The sequence below is a fragment of the Berghia stephanieae genome, chromosome 5 (assembly GCF_034508935.2).
Source record: "Berghia stephanieae isolate SIO BIC M18660-M18661 chromosome 5, UCSD_Bste_1.3, whole genome shotgun sequence".
NCBI lineage: Eukaryota > Metazoa > Mollusca > Gastropoda > Nudibranchia > Aeolidiidae > Berghia > Berghia stephanieae.
In genome coordinates, this window is record NC_088364.1 from 36150285 (window position 1) to 36175432 (window position 25148).

The 25148-nt window shown below is 33.7% G+C and overlaps 1 protein-coding gene across 13 annotated transcripts in view; it reads right to left on the reverse strand.

Annotated features, from left to right (window-relative positions):
* LOC144972833 (PRKCA-binding protein-like) overlaps positions 1 to 25148 on the reverse strand; it is a 25174-nt gene continuing 26 nt past the window's right edge. The window contains exons 1-11 of one of the 13 annotated variants that reach the window (XM_078914528.1): positions 13209 to 13440; positions 12768 to 12816; positions 12023 to 12201; positions 9830 to 10070; positions 8747 to 8813; positions 7638 to 7727; positions 6669 to 6785; positions 5756 to 5982; positions 5289 to 5389; positions 3164 to 3258; positions 1 to 2619 (exon numbers count right to left, since the gene is read on the reverse strand). In XM_078914528.1, the coding sequence (XP_078770654.1) occupies positions 2366 to 2619; positions 3164 to 3258; positions 5289 to 5389; positions 5756 to 5982; positions 6669 to 6785; positions 7638 to 7727; positions 8747 to 8813; positions 9830 to 10070; positions 12023 to 12126 (1296 nt within the window). In that variant the 5' untranslated portion in view covers positions 12127 to 12201; positions 12768 to 12816; positions 13209 to 13440 and the 3' untranslated portion in view covers positions 1 to 2365. Of the gene's footprint in view, positions 2620 to 3163; positions 3259 to 5288; positions 5390 to 5755; positions 5983 to 6668; positions 6786 to 7637; positions 7728 to 8746; positions 8814 to 9829; positions 10071 to 12022; positions 12690 to 12767; positions 12817 to 13202; positions 13490 to 14251; positions 14270 to 24987 lie in introns of those variants that run through there. The other 12 variants (XM_078914524.1, XM_078914530.1, XM_078914526.1 and 9 more) reach the window with 12 other exon arrangements.

Genomic DNA, 25148 nt, shown 5'->3' on the forward strand with positions numbered 1-25148 from the left:
TCATATTTTAAATGTTTATTCTTGTCACTATTGCACTTTACAAATAAAGATTGGAATGACACTTAAAAAATATGAGACCAAATATAAATAATAATTTATGGGGGGGGGGGGGGGGGGGGGAGGCAGAAAAAATCTTGATGGGACCCCTGCGTAGTAAGCATGCCTTGACAAAACACTTTTTGATCCAGCACACAAAAAAGTAACAATAATGATAGCATATCTTTCCTACACTAAATATCAGGGCATAAAGTAATGAGGAATTTGTAGGCTTGGTTCATCATTTCAAGCAATACGATTCATATAAAACATCACTGACATAAAAGTTTAATTATTATCATGGGACAAATGGAAAGAACATTGTGATTTAAATGCAGAGACACAATTAAAATCAATTATTTACCCAATTTTGTTCCCAGGGAAAATTCTAATTTTACATGAGCTGCTCATATTAAAGATAATTTAAGTAGTATGTTATTTTACAAACAATGAAACGCAAAGACAAAAAAAACTATCCAGTCATCCATATAAGTAATTCCATGTACATGGATTAAACTGTAAAATTCCATTCATTCACATTTCTTTAGCGTTCAAATGCCAATTTCACACAGAAAGTATCTACTGTCATTTCTTATAGGAGAGATCTTTAAAAAGTTAAATGAGACTGCATCAGTAACCTTTTTTTTTTTAAATATGGTCTCGGAGAATATTGTATTTTCGATTCTCAAACTGCACCATATTGAAACTTTATTCTTTCTACCATTGCAAACAAAGATTTTCTAATTCAAGGGATGTTTAAGGTAAAGCATCAAAGGAAAGTCTCATATCTAACAAATATAAAAAAGAATTAATATTTATTTTGTCTGAAATTTAAGATAAATTATTTGCATGTTTAACAATGAAATGAGTTATGATCAGATCTGAGAAGATAAGTGTTGTCATTTTTTGTGAATTCAAGTTTATGTATAGTGTCGATAACTATCACAAGTGATAAAATCATTGCTATAAACTGAATCAGATTTAAAGATAAATGAAAAATAATAGCAGTTATCAATGATAAATAGGTGACATGCTTCTGGGGTCCGGTTTTAAGCACAGACTCAACAAAATTAATTTTCATAATATAATAATTCTTGAGAAGCTCTTGAATGGCAATATGATTTGGGCTGACCAACTTATTGGCTTATCACACAAAACCAAGGAGGGAATACATTTTGAGCATTATTATACTTGCAAATATAACTACAATAAAATAAAAGCATATTTCAATGTTGCAGAGTAATAGAAGTAAAGTCATAAAAATGCAAATTCCATTATAAAAATCTACTATCAATGATGCATTGGACAGTACGTTTTTCCTTAAAATGTTCAAGGTGGTCTGATCCATTTTCTAAACTCAAAACAATGTATCACAGATCATAAAAGCAAAAAAATGACATTGAAATAAAATTAGACGTTTACATTATATACTTAAAAATAATGAAACAAACGGATTTCACTGTAAAAGAAATTATTATTAAGGAATGTAAATGCCAGTTCTGGGATAAAATTCAAATTTACTATAGTTGTAAATAATTGTAAAAATGACTAAAATAATGAAACATACATGTTAGCTCAGTTCAAAAATTTGTGAGTGATTTCCAGTGAACTGTTTCAAGTAAGCAAAATGGAGAATATGAGAGAATGGGTTAGACACATCAGATCTTCTTTACTAAAGTAATAACATTTCACGTAATGTTAAATAATGTTAAGACAATTACTGAAATTTTGGTTTAGCGTTTCTCATATACCATGCATCCATTTATTTTGCCTCACAGATTTAAGTATTGACAGATCTATTACTTATCTGCAAATGTGCATGAAAAGGTCTGGATTTTATCAAAAATTTGTATAAGTTTCTAAATTTCTTGTTATTAGACTGAAAATAGGTATCTATTTGCTGACAGAAAAATGGCATAATAACTGCTCTATAAATCTTCAACTGATATGGACAAGATCTGCCAAGAATTGTCAAATGATTACTCAATATTTAAGATTTCTCATTGTGCTATTCCAACCATCTATAATCTTAGTTTCCTTTCACATAAATAAAAGTATTTGATAATAAGGAATATAACAGTTACTAAAAAGAACATAATATTTGACAAGGAATATTTCAGAGGATATCATTCATTTTGTTTGAATTTCAGAATTTTACTCCTTTCTATCTGTACTTTACTTGGTGCCAAAGACAGGTTTTTGTCCGAAACATTGATCCGGTTTTTGTTCTTTTTTTTTTCTTGTTATAAGCTGTTATATTCATTATTGATCAATACTTTTAAAAGTCCACAGCCTCAGGTAGTTTGGTATTTACAAATAAACAACCAGTTCAGTCACCTAACAAGTCTCCTGTCAAAACACCACCTTCATCCCCAGCTGTGCCAATCAATTCATCATCGTCGTCCTCTTCATCGCCGTCATCACAATCATTAAAATCGTTAGCTGTGTCGTACGTAAATGTGCCTCTGCTGAGGTCGACTTCAATGGGAAAGACTACAGCTTTTTTCATGGCTTCATGACATTCTGAATGGTATTTAGCCATGGCTGTGATAAACTTTTGAAGTTGGAATACAATGTCTTGGACTGTGGGAATAAAAATATTTATATTATGTGCATATATTATTTCTGGGCTACCACCATTAGAATTGATTCAATGCATTGATATAAATAAAAGACAAATTTACACTGAGTAAATTGGTATATAATATGATATGATTGTCCTTAGTTGTGTTGTTCAGAAGCATCTGAAAAGCCAGAACCCTTCCACTTTTTTGCATGACCCTTGAAGTATCATGGAACATTTGAGAGATAATACTATTTTGAGGAGAGATTGCATATTTAACAATAAAATTGTAAACCTGATTGCGTATCTTTCCTACACTAAATATCAGGGCATCAAGGAATTAAGAATTTGTAGGAGTGGTTCATCATTTATAGCAAAACAATTCATATAAAACATCACTGAGCTACCAGGGGACATATAAAAGGAAAATCGTGAGTTAGATGATAAAGAAAAAGAACTGGTAAAATTAACGAAGAACTAATTTAATTTGCAATAAATCACCTCCAAATAAACCCAAAAAAAGTGATAAAATGTTGCATGTGCGAAATAATGAATGATGCTTACCATGTTTCTGGTCTAATAGTTCCATCTTGACAAGTACATCTGATCTCATTTTAGCAAATCTAGTTCTTGCCTCTTGGCGACAACGCAGCACCAATCTGCAAATGACAAAGATATTGAGGTGGAAATGTTAACATCCATAATATCAATAAACTCCAGCATGGTTTCCCTCTATCTCTTCAGGACATGCAAAAACATTTGAGGAAACCGTACATTGCCAAGACGTCTGATGGGGGGGGGGGGGGGGAAGGGGCTCAGCGGTATGGTCTTTGCTTTTTACCCAAAAGATACAAAGTTTGAATATCCACTGTGTTATGTGGCCATCAGCAAACCACCTCTTCCTAGCTTAATTTACAGTGCTGAGCAGCAACTGACACCTGGGTTATTCCAGTCTTCCCTTTGAATAAATCCTAAGACAAATTTCCACATGATGATGAACAAATGGATCTTTATTATTATTTACTTTATCAATATGTTTCAAGGGTGTATGAGTGTGTGTGTGTGTGAGGGGGGGGGGGGGAGAGAATTGCTGTATCACAACATTAATTTACCGCCGTAGCCAACCATGAGCACAGTATGGCGTGTGGCACTGAAATTGGAACTAATGGCAAAGTGATAAGAATAAGCAGAGAGGTGTCTTTTATGCAAAACGGCGATGGAGTATGTGGATGAATGAGTGTGTATTATACTGCGCGTGCACACACACACACACATGTAGTATAGAAAGATACACACAATACACAAATAAGTTACTGTCAATATCACAGTAAGTAATCAGTGGTCGAAATCACCTGCCGCAATTTACAAAAAAGAAACCCTTTGATTAATTTAACTGGCTGAAATTAGTTTGAGATAAAATTCAGTTCAAGAAAGGAATGGAATGATAACAAAGAATAAGGAAAAAATTCGGGACATTCAAATGAGATCAAGAAATCCATTTGTTCGAGGAAACTTAAAAATTCTGAACTAGAATCATGAATTTACTTATTTTGATAATGTTATTATATTTGCAGCAAAGACAAAAAAGAAAAATTGAACACACAGAGTTCAGTATTTATTTTTATCTGCTCTCAGCAAATAAGGTCTGAATTGCACAGAGCCTTTTTTTTTTCCTTTAATTCAAATTTATCAGAATTTTATAATCAAAGTTGATGACATACATTTTTGTTAAGTATCTCCTCATATCCTTTCCTTCCATCTTCATCCATTGCTAACTTGAAAAAGTCAATATTGCACCAGCACATGAAGTAGCACACCTACACTATAGGTTGTGGCTCTTTCTTAGATCGCCTCTCACTTACTATTTTTTCTACGAGAGAAAGATCTCCTTAAAATCAGCCTCAAAGTCTCAGTGCTTTTTAACCCTAAGGAGATGAACTTTTTGCTATTAAGTTATAATTGGATAAAAATTTGCTACAAAAAATTAATTTCTATTTAGCTTAATATTTCATAAAGAGGGACAAAAAGACTAATTGATTTTTTAAAATCCACTATTGATTTGGTCATAACTTGTGCGAGATACTGCTGTATAATACAAGGATGACATTTGAGGATTGCTAATTGAAATTCTATAACAGAGGGACATTTATTTACGGAATAGACTTTGAATATAATAGCAAGAATAATCAAATATAATTTACTGTTAGCCACATGTCTTTCATACCCCCTCGAATTATCTCCATTTCGTTCTTAACTTTAAAAAAGATATAGCAGATACTTAATTAATATATACTTAATTTTTTAAAAGGCTTTTCACTTTTTTAGTACAATGGAAGATAGAGAACTAATCAAAAGATAATGATGGTGGTCAGTGAGGATAGTGTTGAATGTGGCAGTAATGCTGGTGGACGCGATGATGATGATGATGAGGATGATGACAACAACAATGAGGGTTATGACGATGGTTTTAGCAGAGATGAAGCCATTGATTGTTTCTAATGGTAGTAATTATAACAATTTTGATGCTGGTTGTGTTGTTTTGATTGTGATGATGAAGAAAAAGAATTTCTTGAATTATTGATCTGCTCCAATTTACAAACATGCAGGGCAACAAGGCTATATATACATTTTCCAAACATTCGGCTCTTTTCTAATTCTTTGAGAAACCTGTTGCTTTAGCAAATCTTACCTGTATTCGTAATTGCCAGTCTCAACTCTGTAAAGTGGTTCCTGAAGTGCAGCATAACTGTATTCCTCATCATCTAACTCTTTGACTTTAAGGCAGTAAGACTATGAGGAGATAAGTTCAATATAAACAATAATTCTTCATTATCAATTTTAAATGCAGCTACCAAAATGATATTAAGATTTTAAAATAAATCAAAAAGCCATATGTAACTGTTTTTGTTTCCAGTGCCTCTTACAGTTTATATTTATTATCGTCCTGTAATATAAAATATAGTCCATTTCTATACACACTCTGGGGTGCAAAACAAGAACATAAAACAGGATTTTCATAGGTTCTTTTGTTTTCTTTTTTGCTTGTCACTAAAATCATCTGATAAATCACGATCTTTTAAAATTCTGGGATAGCTCTGTGAATAAAGCAATCTATAAACTTGCAAATAAAGGTAATGTGATGATTAATTGATTTACCAAATATTCAAACTTTGCATCTAAGTACTTCTTCACGGTCAATCTGGTATCGGGTACTGCTTTATGTAGGAATGTGTTCAGATCAGAAATCATGGGCTTTACTGTCTTTAGCATTTTGATGGCAACTTTCTCCATGTGACGATGTGCCTCTCCAAACAAAGAGAAAGCTTCACTGGCAGCTGGCTGAGGTTCTCTCACTCCAATACCGACAAATACCTCACCAAAGTCTGAGTAATAAATATTAACAAGAATATTTTTTCAATATTTTGAAAAGGGCATTCTATTGGCGCAGTGGTAAGTTACATGCCTTTGAAACAGAAATTTGCAATCGAATAATTGGGTGACCCTGGGATTTTTTGTTTGTTTATAAGGCTTTTTTCCAACAGAGTCCTATTGAAGACAGAGTTTAAAGTGAAAATTAAAGTTATACTTATACAATATTCGTCTCAAAATTTCTGACAAAAATGTGTCATAATTCCATGTCCAATGTTTAAAAAAAAACAAAACAAGAATATCATTTTGCAAAGTTGCTATGGTTTTTTTTTAAGTTTCACAATCTAATTACGAATTCACTGAGTGGAGCATGCACTTAAGTTAATAATAACTAAAAATGAAAAGTGAGGACAAAAACTTTGAAGTGATAAGAATCGAGCATGGGATGGACTGGTACACCATCCTCTGTTGGCTGTGAGAGGGACACTCTACAATTGATGCCATCCACCACACAAAAAAGTGGTTTCAAAATTCTCTACTTTCTTCATTTCCTGATACAATTTAATTATGGTAAATTATTTAATTGACAGTTCAATTCTAGCTCAACCCTTTAAAATGTTGTTATCATGTAATAAAATACATCTCCAGCTTCTCCAATAGAAATACAAACATTTGAAAATTGAGATATTTTAATACATACTTTTATGCGATTGGGACAGATCAAAGACAGATTTGAGAAGCTTCCGAGTTTGAACAATGAGACCACCATACATTGTTGCTGTCCTCTCCATCTCTTCCAATTTTTTTAACAATCCATCTGAAATAACAATTAGCAATTTTTTTTTATTGTACTTGGAGCTAATTATCTATACTAGTTTCAGAGTCTTGAAGTTTTGAAGTTCAATTTTGAACATTACTTGTTCTGCATAACATGATATTCAAAACACCGATTTGAGAAAAAAAAAAATAAACAATGGATATAAAACTGTCTAATGGAATGGGATGTAAGCTTTAGTAATAAATAGGATGAAACAATTGATATTTGGATTCTTTGCATTTGTAAAGAGGCAAATCGTTTTGAATAAATAGAAACAAAATTAGAGATTTTTTTTTCTTTAACACAATTCTACTTATCATCAGAAACATCCAAAACAAATAACTGGTATGTCCAAGAAATTAAGAAATTAAAAAAAATAATTTTGATATGCCTTTTCTTTCCTTCGCTTGTATTTTCTTTGAGAGCTCTCCATCCAACGAGACATCCATTGAAGCTTTATATAAAAATATTTATTAACGCTATATATGTAGCACGCCAAAGAAGGACCAAGAAATTAATGGAAATCTATTTATTCTTCCTCCACTGTAAAAGGGGGTCCTGGGGACTCAACCATTTGAGCACTCACCTTACAAGCAATAGGGGGTAGTTTCCATCGCATCCTAATGTCTGAAGATTGAATAGCCAGGTTTTTAGACTTAGATTAAAGTACTTTGCAATAGACTAACTCGCATCCAAGAACCATCACTAAAATGCATCTAGGCTCGTCATTTACTAATATGTGATATTGATTCTTTGGAAAACTGATAAAAATTCAATGCTATGTGAAATTCAGATAATTCTATAAGACAAGTCATAAAACACGAGAAAGTGTAAAAAAACACAAAAACATACCATTGCACAAAATGGCTCTGCTCAGTCCAAGAGCATCTGCTGTATTTGAGTTCATATTTTCTACCACACGATGTTTCACTTTTTTCAGTACTGTAAAAAAGGTCAAAAAGATGATGAAATGTTATAAATATATCATATAGAAATCAATTTAGTTACTTTAATCAATATCAATTTTGTAATGTTATAAAAATGTTTCAAAAATACCTTTTGTGAACACCCAATATTCTCTCTTAAAAGAGTTCTGATTTTACGATAAGTACTTGATTGATTATCAGTTGGGTTTATTTTTTTTTTTACTTTCTTAATGCTGAGCATGTATCTGGCTTGGTTTTGTGAAGCGCTACAAAGAACCATTACATGGATGATAAAAACTGGAAAACAACTCAAACAAAAACTACTGCCATTACTAAAACTACTACTACTAAAACTACTAGTAGTAGTACTGTTGCTGCTGCTGCTGCTATTAGTACTATTTCTAATACTACTACCACTACTACTAAACTACTACTTCTACTATTACTTTTAATACAACTACTACTATTCATTACCACTAGTACTGAGCTGGACCCCAATAGCATGTCACTTTGTTGCGTTTCTTCACTGTTGTAATGTAATGGTTCAATATCTAAATCATTTTTATTGTTGTTTTTTTTTTTTTTACTTTGTTGTTGTGATTAACAAATTTAACTTTCTAAAAGTTTTAAACATGTTAAAAAAAACTACAGCAGCATTAAAATTATGAATTAAGAAGTCTTAAATATTAAAACAATTTTAATCGCTTTTTAAATGGTGTATGTACACCAGCAGTCAAAATTGTATTTTCATGCAAATTTTCAGATTTTTAGGATTTGCAGGAAAAACAGTATTTAGTAGCTGACATGCTTGATTGCTTTTTCCTTTATTATATGATTATTATTATTATTATTATTATTATTATTATTATCATTATTATTATTCTTATTATTATTTTCATATCATTATTACTTTAATAATTTACTTCAATATCATGAAATAAAATATAGCACAAAAGTATCTCATGGCAACACTTTATTTGAGGTTTGTTTCACATCCTATCAATGAAGTTGTAATACACACTATCAATGTCTTACCAATGTCAAGTGTCTTTCCTTGTTTGGGATCAGCATGAAGTTTGTTAAAATTGATGGTAACTTCAGACTGAAAATATATTGAGTTAACAATAATATCATAAACTTCATTCACCGATACTTATCAAAGAAGATGTTAAGCAAGATAACTGTATTTATCTTCCACATTGCGATACAGAAAAAAAACCCCAACAAAACATCTGTATCTTTTGCAAAACAAATCGAGGCTCAAATTCAAAATCAAGATATATTTTTTAAGCTTTCAAGTTTCATGCAGCAGCATTTGAATGTTAACTAATCCCTATGAAAAATGACACAAAAGGTTAATAAATGAATACCTGCTGGCTAGAAAAGATATCAAATAATTTTGTTTATTTTTGTTTTGTTTTCAAGTAGGGAGCAACAAATTTTTTAATTTTTAAAATATTTTTATCTTTCCCAATGAGTGTAATTTGACAAGCAACCCAGTGGACTTTGATCCCAGTTCCTGATTGCTACTGAACCAAACCTGTCAAAAATGCTAAAAATCTCAAATCATTGACAATATTCTATTTTCTGTTTCTCTTTTTTTTTTAAAATTGGTTAACAAACAAAAGCAGTTTGTTTTTATTTGTTTTATTTATTTGTTTTTGTGTTGTTTTTTTTTTTTTTGGTTGGATGGAATGTTTTGAGAACTCTAGGGGTTCCCAAAATTTCAATTGGAAGAACACCTGCCTCACAACAATCAAGGGACTTTTTACAATGCCGTGCTGAGTAAAGGTTTTTCTCCAACCCCGCTGTCCACACAGCCGTGGTTAAGCTAGCATCCTATCCAAAGAGTAGCAAGCGATTGTTGCAGAAATCAGATTAGGCTTCAGCTCTATAATCATTATAGTTCTGATGGACAGCAATGGTTAATTAAGGGGCCATTTTGTAAATAAAAAAGTTTGTGATTAATATTGAAAGTGCAATCTATTCATATGTTCTATCATTTATGAATCTTTAATATGCACTGAACCACCCTGTACATATTGAAATAAAATAATAAAATCATAGTGTTAAAAAAAAAAAGAAATATAAATAGACAAGGTGGACATCAAACGTTACCTTGATGGACTGAATGGTTCTGGCAACCTCCACTTTTGTTCGACCTTTAACTGACTGACCATTGACCCCAACAATTTCATCACCAGCTGCCAACTGTCCATCTTTTGCTGCTGGTGTATTGTCAAAGACCTGGACAACATACAAACAAGGGCAGAGAGGGGCCCCTCCACCTATACTGATCCCAATCAAATTCTGTGTATCTTTCTTTAGGACCACGTGACCCGATGTCACAGTCATGCCCCTGAAATGAGATAAATGTACTGTTTAACCATAAGTGCTAAATATTTCAGCTCCAATATACTAGCTATTGCAATGAATGACATCATTTGATTTTAGAAGTTTTAAGCCCATGTTACGCTTCATTGTAGATTATTATAGTAAGATGACAAAATAGTCAAAGGATAAAACTGTAGATCTAAAGTTTACATGCATGTGGATGTGTGTGTGTGTGTGTGTGTGTGTGTGTGTGTGAGTGTGTGTGTGTGTGTGTGTGCGTGCGTGTAACAAATGCACATAACAGATAATGTACAGTAACACAAAATATCCATCAGACACAAACATTTGACTATTTTCATCTTGGCAAAACATTCCATTTGTTTAAAGACAAGGACAGAAATATATGTGAATTGGGACATACAAGACAGGGAAATTAAGAAAGAGCATGAGTGGACCTTCTCAGCCAATGAGCAGATGTGTAACATGTGAGTTGTTGCTTTGACAATCCAAAACAAGAGGGCAAAAACCTAACAAGTTGTTTGATGCAAAACAACCAGAATTAATTTAACAAGAGTTATCTACAAATATGCCAATGCAAAACATATTCAGTGTCCTAGACAGAACAGAAAGATTTGTCCAAAAAAAATAAATTAAAACCCACAAAACCACCAAACAAATGCTGCAGTGTTCCATTTAAAAAATCGCTTACACAACCAATTTCTTTTCCAAAACCCCAGGCATTTTTTTTTCTTTTTGTAACTCCATGGAATAAGAGTAAGGTTTGTACAAAATAAATAACATTCAAAAGAATCGTTGATTTAAAGGACGATATCAAGTGCTCTTACTCTTACATACATATGCATGGACAGAAATAATTACTTCAAATAAAACTTGTTTTTGTTTTTGTTTGTTTTTAAGGGTTTTACGGCGCTTGCAACACATTTAGGTCATATCAGCACCAGTAAAAAGGAAGAAAATTGGATAGTAAAAAGATTCTAGAATTACAATTAAAAGGACTTGAGGAAAAGGTAAGACAAAGGGGAATTGGTTCAAATAGGGAACAGCTGTAGATTCCAAGAGTACAACATCAATGTACTTAGTTTGAGATCACTTAAAAGTCTCACCTAGACACCAGCACAAGTCCCCACTAAGAGGAATACACTCAAATGCTTACATTATAAATTCAAAATAACAAATATAACAAAGAGATGATTTACAAGGAAAAAAATTATCATCTCCCAAAATAATAACTATGCATTTGACTGTTTCCCTCCCAGCCAAGCACTACAGCTAGGGCCAAGGCAAAACTTAGTAATCTCATTCCAATACAAAGACAAAGCAAATTGGAAAACAGATATATGGGGACAGAAGACAAAGTAAGTGCCACCCTACCCACTATGGGAGGCCAGGAACCCCACCCATAAATAAAACCTTGAACCATGTATAATGAAAAGAAAAATGTAGCCAACAAATCTAGCCCCAAAACCACCTTAGGATTTTACAATGTCATAAAAATATGGTAAGTGGTGAATGTCAACATAAGCAAAACTTCTCTCCATTAACTCCTTGAAAAAAATTATCATGATTTCCACAATACATAATCATCTCTACATAATTGACGAATGAATTACCTAATAGTACAAATACAAAACAACTTCAAATTTTTTTTAAGACACCGCCTCATGAATCTAACCATCCATCTTTGATGCCTGTTACTTCCATATAATGATATTGCAATTGCATATTCACACTACTTTTTTTCAAAAATACAACAACATACAAATAATAAGAGAGAAGAAATAAGGAAACGTTTAGAACTTTCCATTCACTTAAATTAAAAATTATTTCACTTTTGATTTCCAGTTGCTTTCTCTACACCTTGACCTCATCTTATTAACCATATTGTATGTATCTAATCTGTCTACACATCCTATTGGATTATTCATGATTCTCCTACGAGAAAAAAAAATAACTCACATATTGTCCTCCCATGGCAAGGGTATATGTTTGTTGTGATCCGAATATAACTCATCCAAATCCATTGATGATATGAGAGTATACTCACTACTGCTAGAGCTCATCAGTACACATTAACAGTCAGACTAGATAGATATCAACGCTTATACTAACACTAGCTCTTGCCTAACAACTCCCTACTGGGTAAAACCAGATGTTACACATTGAATCAAGGCTAAAACAGCAGCAATTAATGTAAAGATTATGCAAATTACAAAATTTGATATGACAAAAGCTGAGAATTAAAGGACGTTCCCTGGTATATCATGGTTATGATTATTGATTTAACCATGAGTACTAACATCTGTATAGGTAATTTAAAGCCACTAAGTGAGCATACATATCTTGACAAAGCATGTGTTTTTCGTTTTCACTCTTATTATTTTCGGTAATTTTAAAATTATTGTCTGTTTATTGTGAAAGTGGTGAAAATTTGGATTTCACTTCCCACAGTTTTATTTGTAAAAAATACGTTTAAAATAACGAGTGGGATACATTCAAATGAGCTCTATTGAAACAACAGGATTCTTTAAATGACTCTAATAATGAAGGTAAGGCTTCGGAATGATAGTGTTGATAAAATCCCATCCACTAGCTTATCTCCCATAAAATGACACAGACTCTTTCTCTATTAATCAAAATTTTTAAAAAAGAAAAGAAAACAAAACAAATTCTTTAAAGTGAAATTCCAATGAAATATCCATACTTAATAACACATGAGCGATGGAACATATTTTTTAAAAATTATCTCTTTCCTAAAATATAAAAAGGAAAAAATAAGGTTAACACACGCTTGCACAGTAATAACAACAACAATAATAATAATAATAATAATAATAATAATAATAATAATAAATAATAATAATAATAATAATAATAAATAATAAAATAATAATAATAATAATAATAATAATAATAATTAATAATAAAACAATAATAATAATAATAATAATATAATATATAAATAATAATAATAATAATAATAATAATAATAATAATAATTATAATAATAATAATAATAATAATAATAACAATAATAATAATAATAATAATAATAATAATAATAGCTATAATAAAACCAGCAGAAATATCAGTCAGTAAGAATTCAATATTTTCTTAAACTTAAAACACATTATCATACAACCACAATTTCCGAATCACAGAAATCAACTATACAACTTGTCATAAAACTCCGACAACTAAAGTAGTCAGTCTTGTCTTCTCTATCACTATCATCCAATCCTACATAAAGCCATAACGAGTTTGATATAACTCCATATATTCATTAATATTCGTGTCATGAAAGTCATTTAAGGGATGTGCGTGTGTGACAGATGTAGTAGTATGGGTATGAGTAGTTAATATTATTATCATAGCATACTCCGTCAACTACATGACTGGTGTGCTGTCGTATGATAACAACAGTGCAACAGCTGGTTACACGCTACTAAATGGCTTAAACGATCCCATAGCACAGGCATAATAATGCCCACATTTTCTAAGCATGGATAAAGTCAGTAATTGGTATATTTAGAGTATATAATAAATGCAAACAAAGGTCAATAGTAAATATTGAGGGGGGTTTAGACACAGTTCAGGCGAAGGAAGAAAGCCCCCCCCCCCCCCCCACCCCCAACCATTAAGATGAAGCACACAAGCAGACTCTGTGTGTGTGTGTGTGTGTGTGTGTGTGTGTGTGTGTGACACAGGCATCCACCGAAGGGAGTGGGATATATAAAAGTAAGGGACCGAGAGGAGGGGGGGGGGAGAGATAGAGATAGAGATAGAGAGGGAGAGAGGAGAGAGAGAGAGAGAGAGAGAGAGAGAGAGAGAGAGAGAGAGAGAGAGAGAGAGAGAGAGAGAGAGACTGACGCCATAAAAATGGGAGTGTCACAAAAATTCATGTAACTGAGCACGGGTGTCAAATATGACACAAGACATGATGGCGATTTTTTCACGGATCCATCATTTGACCTGAGCTTTTATCAGAGGAAAATATTATGTTTTTTGTTTTTGTTTTTAAGGGTTTTACGGCGCTTGCAACACATTTAGGTTATATCAGCGCCAGTAAAAAGGGAAAAAAATGGGATAGTCGAAAGTTCTAGAATTACAATTAAAGCACCCAAGAGAGAGTAAGACAAAGGGGAATTGGGAACAAATAGGGATCAGATGTAGATTCCAAGAGCATACCATCAATGTACTTAGCTTGAGATCACCTATGTCTCATCCGGACACAAGCACAAAATCCAACAAGGAGGAATACACTCAGATGCTTACATCATACATTAAACATAAATATAATAATACATAACAGAGAGATGATTTACAAGGAAAAAAATATCATCTCTCAAAACAATAACTATGCATTTGACTGTTTCCCTCCCAGCCAGGACCCGGGCCAGGACAAAACCAAGTAATCTCATTCCAAGACAAAGACAGAAAGCATGTTGGAAAACAGATATAAGGGGATAGAAGACACAGTATGTACCCCCTGCCCACTATGGGCGGTCAGGATCCCCACCCAGGGAAAATATTAGACACGGCAAAATCAGCGGGAAATTTATAAGAAAAAAAACAAAATCCAGGAATTCCTATGAAGATTGTCATCACTGAATAATAATAATAATAACAATAACATAAATAATAATAATAATAATAATAATAATAATAATAATAATATATAATAATAATAATAATAAATAATAATAATAATAATAATAATAAATATATAATAATAAATAATAATAATAATAATAATAATAATATATATATAATAAATAAATATTTTTTAAAACTAAAAACCATGAGTTGGCAGCTATGCAAATCTCATTAAATTATAATTTATTTAATCAGCATTGTTGTACATTATTGTCACATGAGTCCACAGCTTGGTATCTTATTACTCACTTGCATTCGAGCATACAACAGACATTTTAAACTTATATTTGGGGTCTACCATTGCTCAACAAATGTTGCTTGAATGATGGTCAGCTTTTGACTTTGTCATAATTAAATGTAGGAATTGAACATCACGCTAATGGCTTCAGTGGGGATTTTATTTTTGGATACACCATGATCCAGACCAGGTAATTTTTTTTATTTAATTCTGAATAGGTATTGTCGACATATTTTGAACTTTATGAAGTAGAAGTTAAATTAAATGTCTAAATGTCTTCAGATCCAGACTTTAAACAGTTGGATATCCAAGAATGCATCCTGATAAGTAATATGTGCATGAAAAAGGAATGTAAACATTTAAGTGAGATAACCCACTTGCTTTTCAATTATCACACCAACAATTGAAATAATATAATAAAAGTTTATAAAAATTGGCCATTTCACAGTACAAATATAATAAGTTAATACATAGCTAACTAAAGCTGTAGACTGTACTGTAAACAATGCTTATTTGGAATATGGGGAAATTAAACCGGGAGAAATAAAACCAGGGCTCTCAACTCAAAACTTTGAAATCCAGTGAACTTTTTTGCAATCATTTGTTTTTTTAACCAAAATATTTTTAAAAACCAACAACAACACGTAAATTCCCTGTTTAATCACCAAGTACTTCAAATATAAAACGTGAGTGGAGTCCAAACTGATTGGAAAACCAAAAAATTAACATGACCATTTATCATGGCATAATAAAAAGAATACTAATTTTTTAAAATAAAAAAACGAAAATCCATTGTTTTTCTTTTTCCAGGATTGGTCACAAAATTCAAAATCACATACAAGGGTGCCAGCTGCTAGAGATTCATAGATTGTGAAACCTAATAACAACAACAACAACAACAACAACAACAACCATCATCATTATTACATTACTACTATTATTATCAACATCATCTTCGTCATCCTTAGTGTTTCATTCATCGTGTTTTGTTGATAAAGGGGAAACCCGAAATGTCCACAGCATCTGTCTTTGTTTAATAAATTGGAGCTTACTTTTCAATAGTTATCGAGGTTTTTTCCTTCGAGATTTAAGCAGCAACATTTCCTTTATTTTGTATTTCATTACATTAATCTAATCTAAGGTTCGTTAAACTAAATCCATTACTAACGCCAAGATAATTGTAACCTCATTTTCCATCCATCTTGTTTTATCTGTCATCCATAGACACACATGTTATGAAGCTGAATTTTGTTTTACCACGTAGACACATTAAATCAGTGAATATAAAGTTTCATCTATTTTATACTTATAGTTTTCCGTCTACAAAACTTTTCAAACTGAAAACATGACAGATGGAATTCATAATTTTTATGGCTTTAGAGGGACTTGTGAAAAAAAATTGCTGATTTGTGCTTCCAAAGCTGCTTGTAAAATGAACATTTAGCATACAGCTGCTGAATAGTAATTCATTTAAAGAATACAATACAATTTTACTCCACATATCATAATCATTACAGAGCAGAGTTTTTCCTCTGGAAAATCCCTTTACAACTAGTAGTTGGAATTTGTTTCGTAATAAATATCAAATAAACCTTGGCTACAATCAATTGCCGTCAAGAGTGATTTTGAATTTTAGCTCTTAGCATTACATTGGCTTTGCCCACTATTGGTGATTATGTATTGGACACTGCTGTTAAATGCATAAAGATATTTGGACTTCAAGCCAAGATTAAGGTGCATTATATTTATCATGCAGCACTAAGAAGGTTAAGAAAAATCACAAAAATTCCCCAACTTCTGTTGCTTCTTTATGACAAAAATAATGCAGGCATGCCATTTCAACATGCCTTAGTAATACGATCAATGATGCTAATAACAATAAATGATTATGGTCTTACACCAGGAGCAGAAACACAGAGAATACGGGTGCTGGTCCCGACCCCCCCCCCCCCCTCCTAAATATGAAATGGTTTATCCACTCAGGGCTCAGAGAAAAAAAAAGCCCACATTCTAAACCAACAATTTTCCTCTGCGTGTTCAGATACATCTGACACTATTAAAGAGGCACACGACGCATAAGAGACATCTAAACAAATAGATAAAATTATGATCCCTGAGAAAGGAAAGGGGTTCTAAAGCTGATGCAGGATCTCAGTGAGTATAAAGCCTCGGAATTGGACGAGATCTGTGTAAAATGTATTAAGACCTTTGCAAAAGAATTAGCCTCTATTTACATTTTCCTCTTCGGAGCATCGTTAGACCAACTAAAAATTTAAAAAGACTGGAAACTGCAAATATAACCCAAATATTTTAAAAAGGAGATAGAGACAAAGCTGAAAGTCACCAAAAGTGTTCTTGACGCCTGTGTTCTGCAAGCTCTTACAGCATATCATACAATGTTAAGGACATACTTCCAACCAATGTTCAACATGGCTTTTGCAAAATTAGATTGTGATAATCACAACACATTACCACCTATGCAGACCTTGCTAGTACAGTCCACTCCAGATAATCGCAGCACCTTGGGATCACGAAAATGTAGTGCTTAACCGAAGTTAAGTTTCCTGTCCACTATTGCAACATTTAACACATATATGGTAAAATCAAACCGGTTGTTGTAAACATTGTTCTTAGTCCACCACAGACTGAGCAAGTTGATTAGTTGATTGAAACAAAAATCATATGGCAGCCCTGTAAAGATTTTGGCAAAATCTGTTTTGAAGCAAACCGACATCTTAATCAGTTTGGATTAACTTTCACTCTTTTGTTTTCAATATTTGTAAGAATTAAAGAGATTAGCATGATGAGAGACAATAAGCTATCATCAAACCTATAGGTCACAATGCACAGTTGTCAATCCCATAACAAAGGATATTGCTTAGTCTCTCTTTACAACTGTCATTGTCTACTGTTGTCTAGACTATGCCCAGGCCCCCTCGCCTCCAATCTAATGGTCACAGATGACCTCACAAACCCATACTGCACAGTCCCGCCCTCTTTTCTCTTTAATAGGATGTAGCATTACACCCCACCTACTCTCTATTCTTCAAGTATCATGATTTTACAGATGATGAAAATTAATCATGAGCTTTTGTTTGTCGATTTCTTGAATTTGCCACTTTTGAGGTCAAAAATATGTTGCAATTAGACAAGTAAGTCTGCTCACTAGTTTTCCCCATTCCTCTGTTAATATATTATTTATTATACAAAGGGTTTGCATCCAAAATGTCCATTATTTGTACCTACTGTTTGGTCTCAGCAAAAATGCATACTTTGTAATAGACAGTAAAAAAATTATCTTTTTTTTAACCACAGACCTGTAACTGTAAGTGAAGTGGCAGCCGACAAAATTGTCTGAAGATTTTTCACGGAACTTTGATCACTGAATATATGTTTGTTTTTACGTTTTTAAGGGTTTTCGGTGCTTGCAACACATTAAGGTCATATCAGCGCCAGTAAAAAGGAAGAAAATGGGATCGTAAAAAGTTCTAGAATTACAATTAAAGCACAAAAGAAAAGGCGAGACAAAGGGGAATTGGTTCAAATAGGGAACAGATGTAGACTCCAAGAGCACACCGTCAAAGTACTAAGTTTGAGATCACCTAAAAGTCTCATCCAGACACAAGCACAGGTCCCAACCAAGAGGAATACACTAAAATGTTTACAAATCATATAATATAATGTAAATTAAACATAATACAATGCATAACAGAGAGATGATTTACAAGGGGAAAAATATCATCTTCCAAAACTATAACTATACATTCGACTGTTTCCCTCCCAGCCAAGGAACTCTGGCCAGGGCCAGGACAAAACCAAGTTATCTCATTCCAAGACGACAGGAAACAATTGGAAAACGGGTTGGGGGGATAGAAGACACAGCATGTACCTCCCTGCCCACTATGGGAGGTCAGGATCCCCACCCAGCATTGAATATATATCATAATGAAGTGGCAATTTGGACTCAAGTCTGAATAATCTCCCGTGGATATTCGGACTCAAAACTCCAATGTGCTTGGGCAAAAGTATCTTGAAAATGAATGTGCATGTGCAAACACAGGAGGGAGACAGTACGGGCAGTAGGCAAAGGGTGGAACTGTGGAACTGAAAGAAAGTGGAAGAAGAGTTCATAAGAAAATCTGTTTTCAGCAGGTACTTTGGTAAACGTCCATTTGGCACTCCAGCAGTGAGATGATAAATGGCCTAGTGGCTGTGACCCGATTTTTTTGACTTCTGAGTGATAGGTCTCAGAAAAAGTTCCATAGATTTTTTGTTTATGGATGAATTTTAATGATTTATGTCATTGGTGTTGTTTATGTTTAAATCAATGCCAATTTAGTATATCTTTTGATCGTGGATAAAATAGAGTATAATTTAGCTTTAGATAATCTAAAAATTAGAAATTTGTAAATCAAAATTCCAATGAAGGCAAGTGATTTAACATCCTAACTTTTTAATTAAATTAAATTCAGGGCAAAGTTGTATGCCGCATTCCTGAAATTAGTTTCAGCAAAATCCTTACTCAAATCCTAGCGGCCATTTTAGGCCACTTTTGAAATCCAAGTGGTGGTTACTACCGGAAATGCAACAGTTTCAGGTCACAAAGTCTGTCAGTAAATAACAAAGACAAATAGAAGGACATTTTTCAACCTTTAACCCTCTCCTTACCAACTATAGGAAAATCATATTCATTACGCTACAACCAACATTTTTCTTATTCAAATTTCTTTTGTACATCATCAAATTTGAAGAAAATGGACAGTGTGCTGTAGAGCATGTTTTGCTAAAGAAATTATGTATCGCAAGAACTTTTCTGTATTATGTATGAATGATGAAAAATCTATTTTGTGTTAGTTGTGTGTGAAGTTTTGGGGGAAATCCTGAAAATGGCTGGTAAGGAGAGGGTTAAGCTAAAATAAAATAACTTTACTTCTGCTCATCAAAATTTTGGTATCATTAGAATCGTGTTGAAAAGCAGTTTATAATGATAAAGGTTTCATTCAGCTCAACCCAATTTGAATTTTTTACCAAAGTACCTAATATCAGACTGACACAGCTGACTGACACCCTTACTTCGTACTGTTGACGGATTGTTGCTTGTCTTACACTATCTGAATATTATTATTTTGAATTGAATTTGAATTGAATTAATGTAGATGGTTCAGGCAAAGTAATTCAGTTTTGCAAATTCATCTTTCAAGGGTTTAGTCTGTGTGGTAGCACATAGATTGTTGGCAAATCTTTCCAGAATCTGTCCAACTCAGCTTTGAAGGCGTTGTGGGGAAGATTATTGTGATAGGTTGTTGTTGTTGTTGTAGTTGTAAGTGTTTGTCATGACATGACTGTCAGTGTCTCGATCGAGCTGTTGTGAGTAATCTTCATGTTGTGTTCGTTCACTGTCTCCCGCGTAAACGTGACGTCATCATTTCTACCCTTTAAAAGCTCGCGACACCTTTCATTCTTTCTCTTGACCACAGCCTTATTCTCAGCAGACAACATACTATTTTTGCCTATCGTCGTATCTTCGAAGATCCGATCCGCCATACTTTTGGTATGTTTTAAGAATCAGGCTAGACCGGGACGATTCCCGAGGTGCTCTAGAGCATTTTTTAACCGCCCATATATGTCCTCTACATATATGGAGAACGCCCACTTCGGTGGAGACTTTTTCTGAACTTTTTCCTTATTTTGTACATCGTGAACGAGATTGGGAAATCCGTTCACGACAGCGTTTACACTTTCAGCATTCACAACTCTCTCTGGCAAGTAATTCCAAGTATTAATTGTTCTAACAGAAAAGTAATTGCTTCTTGTCCTAAGTCTGCTGTGTTCTTTTTCTTTCTTTTGTCCTGATTTTATTTGGATATCGTGTAAAGTTGTAAGAAAAGCTTTTCATTTAGACCCCAGTTACTAATTTCAATCTGGACTTCCAATTGATCAATGATTTTGTCTTTCTCGTCAAAATAAAAAAGCAAGTTTAGACTGCTGGTTGATAGTTAATATAACATTATTGTTAACAACATCATATGCATCATCATCAATTGTATTCAGATCTAGATAGATAAAAGTCAATATAACTTAAACTTCAATAACTAAAAGGAAGTGGTTATTCAGTATCAGATACTGAATAGTGCTTTGCCACTATTCAGTATCCATAAGGAACTCTTTTTCATAGAGAGAGTGAAAAGTGCGACAATCTCGGTTGAATGGAAATAAACTGTTGACCTACTTCCAGATTGAACACATGCACTAACTGACAGGCCGAATCAAAGCTGTAAAAATATTTTGATCGTAATTTTTTTTAAATTTCTGCTTTTATGCAATTAACATAGTTCAAAATATCAAAATAAGAGTGGCATTCAAATCCATTTTTAAATGTCTAAATAGACATGATTAAATGTCACTAAGAGTTCAGTGACACCATGGCTTGGTGGATATAAGCTGTTTGACTCTGAGTTTAAGGTTCGAGAGTTCAAATCCCGGTAGGGGTAACTTGTTTTTTTTTCCCCATTATTTTTTTAATTCCTTCTGTCTATTGGTATTTTCTAAACTTTTGTTTTTATAATTTTATTTGCTTGTAATATACTTTAATGTTGATATTATACTATTGTACTTTTATTATTATTATTATTATTATTATTATTATTATTATTATTATTATTATTATTATTATTATTATTATTTCTGCTTACTTACTATTATTATTATTGTTGTTGTAATCGTCATCATCACTATTATGATTATGATGATTATTTTTTTAAATCAAGTAGTTGGAGTGATTTAATCAGTTATCGATTTATTACGAATATCTTTTATGTGTTATCATCTCGTTGTTGTTTTTCATCATTGTGCTCTTCTATTGTTCATTATTTTTTAAAATCTTGCTTTTTTCTGTTTGTCTCATTTGTTGTTGTTGTTGTTGTTGTTCTTGCTGTTGTTTGTTTTGTCATCTAAGGCAAACCCGATTCATTATAAATATGTGGGCAGACTTTCTGCATTTTTTAATTGAGCGATGTACTTCCGTGAATTAATTGCCGTACTATTTTTAAAATTATTAAAATTTACGTGATAATAATAATAATAATAATAATAATAATAATAATAATAATAATAATAATAATAATAATAATAATAATAATTTAAATAGATACTGAATATTAGACTACAATTGACATCTATTTACTGAATACACGTGGTATTGTTAGGGGTGTTTCTTTTTTTACGAAACCTGCCAAAAACACGCCGATACCCGACAAAGTTATGGGAAATAGGCAGCAGTGGGGAGTGAACCTGGGACTCAGGGAAGTGTACACCGTTGGGGAGTGAACCTGGGGCTGGGTTTCGTTAAAAAAAAAAGCAATTACTTTTTACGAAACCCGACAATATCCGACAAAGTTATGGAAAGAAAGTAGGCAACAGTGGGGGAGTGGACAGGAGATTCAGGGAAGTGTACACTATTGGGGAGTAAACCTAAGTTTATGGTTTTTTGGCGGGTTTTGGCGGATTTCGTAAAAAAGTAATTGCTTCATTCTCGTCTGGTACCCATCTCCCATAGTCCGGTTTCATTTCCCACTGGTATCCATCTCCCCTAGTTCCAGGTTCATTTCCACTGATATCCTCTTCTCACAGTCCCAGGTTCACTCCCAACCGGTGTGCACTTCCCTGAGTCCCGGTTCATTGCCCAATGGTGCCCACCTCCCATAACTTTTGAAAATTTCGGTAGGTTTCGAAATAAAAGTACATTCTGAGCTCACTGTCCACTGGAATCAGCCTCTCGCAGTCCCAGGTTCAATCCTCATCAGTGTCCAAATCCCAGATTCACTCCCCACTGCTGCCTGCTTCCCATAACTTTGTCGGGTTTTGGCGGGTTTCGTAAATAAGTAATTCCCCCTCCCCCTTGGTATTGCTTTTTTACAAAATCCAGAGTCCCAGGTTCACTCCCCACAAGTGTACACTTCCCTGAATCTCAGGATCACCCCCCACTGTTGCCTGCTTCAATAAGTTTGTCGGATATTGCCATATTTTGTCGGGTTTCGTAAAAAAGTAATTGCTTTTATATGAAACTCGCTGAAACCCGCCGAAAACCAAAGTCTCAGGTTCACTCCCTACTGGTGTACACTTCCTTGAATCTCAAGTTAACTCCCCACTGTTGCCTACTTCCCATAACTGTCGAATATTGCCGGGCTTCGTAAAAAAGTAATTGCTTTTATGTGAAACTCGCCGAAACCCGCCAAAAACCATAGTCTCAGGTTCACTCCCCACTGGTGTACACTTCCCTGAGTCTCAGGTTCACCCCCCACTGTTTGCCTACTTTCAATAACTGTCGGATATTGCCGGGTTTCGTAAATAAGTAATTGCTTTTATGTGAAACTCGCTGAAACCCTCCGAAAACCAGATTCTCGGGTTCACTCCCCACTGGAGTACACTTCCATGAATCTCAGGTTCACTCCCCACTGTTGCCTACTTCCCATAACTCTCTCGGATATTGCCAGGTTTCGTCGGGTTTCGTAAAAAAGTAATTGCTTTTATATGAAACTCGCTGAAACCCGCTGAAAACCAGAGTCTCAGGTTCACTCCCCACTGGTGTACACTTCCCTTAGTCTCAGGTTCACTCCCCATTATTTGCCTACTTTCCATAACTTTGTCCCATTTTGTTGGGATTTGGCGCATTTTGTAAACAAAAAGTAATTGCTTTTTTTTTTACAAAACCCGCCGAAACCCAGTCCCAGGTTCACTCCTCACTGGTGTTTACTTCCACGAATCTCAGGTTCACTCCCCACGGTTGCCTACTACCCATAATTTTCTCGGATATTGCCAGGATTAATCGGGTTTCGTAAAAAAGTAATTGCTTTTATATGAAACTAGCTGAAGCCAGCCGAAAACCATAGTCTCAGATTCACTCCCCACTAGTGTATACTTCACTGAGTCTCAGGTTCACTCCCCACGCTTTGCCGCATATTGCCGGGTATCGTAAAAAAGTAATCCCCCCCCCCCCCCCACATTTTTTATTGCTTTTTTACAAAACCCAGAGTCCCAGGTTCACTCCCCACTGGTGTACACTTCCCTGAATCTCAGGTTCATCCCCTCCCCCCCCCCCCCTACACACACACACACACACACACACGCTGCTGCCTACCTCCCATAACTTTGTCGGATATTGCCGGGTGTCGTCGCGTTTCGTAAAAGGTAATTGCTTTTTATTACGAAACCCGCCGAAACCAATTCCCAGGTTCACTCCCCACTGGTGTACACTTTTCTGAGTCCCAGATTCACTCCCACAGCTGTCCTCTTCCCATAACTTTGTCAGGTTTCGGAAAAAAAAACCCACCGTATTATAGTGCAAAACCACTATTCAGTGTCAGATACTGAATAGTACAAAAGCACTATTCAGTATCAGATACTGAATAGTACAAAAACCACTATTCAGTGTCAGATACTGAATAGTGCAAAACCACTATTCAGTATCAGATACTGAATAGTACAAAAGCACTATTCAGTATCAGATACTGAATAGTGCAAAACCACTATTCAGTATCAGATACTGAATAGTGCTAGCCTAACTAAAATATCTAATTGTTTTAATTTACTACCTGGGGAGGCTATTCAGATTCGAGTCAGAATAGCCGTACCCATATATAGCATAATCATATATATATATTAAATTTAATATACGGCGCCTACTCTCCTAGATATCAAGTTTACGTAGAGTCAATGTTTACATAAAAAGTGCAAAATGATGATGAAAAATAGTAAAAATATTGTGTATCTAGTATTGTCGGAAATCTGACAATTGTCGGGCATTTCACGGGTATGAAAACGGAGGTCAGTGCCAGTGACATTTCATTGAAATTTCAACAATAACATATATCTATACAAGTCAAGAAACCAATCCAATCAAATTCAAATATCTACCAAAAAAAACGGCCTTCAATTATTCGTCTTCCAATTAATTAATTATAAAATAAAACAGATCCCTGATGTCTGTTGTCGAAGGCGAACTATGAAGATGATACAATAACAATGTGCTTACAGTTTGTCTTCCTCTATTTCATAATCAAACATTATGAAATTAAGATTTCTTGATTAGATGTGTCAGTTTCAATGAAAGCATAGGGAGCAATCAAGACTATTCAATGATTCAATGCAGAACATTTCACACAGGAAATGAAATGAAATATTACATTGACCTTT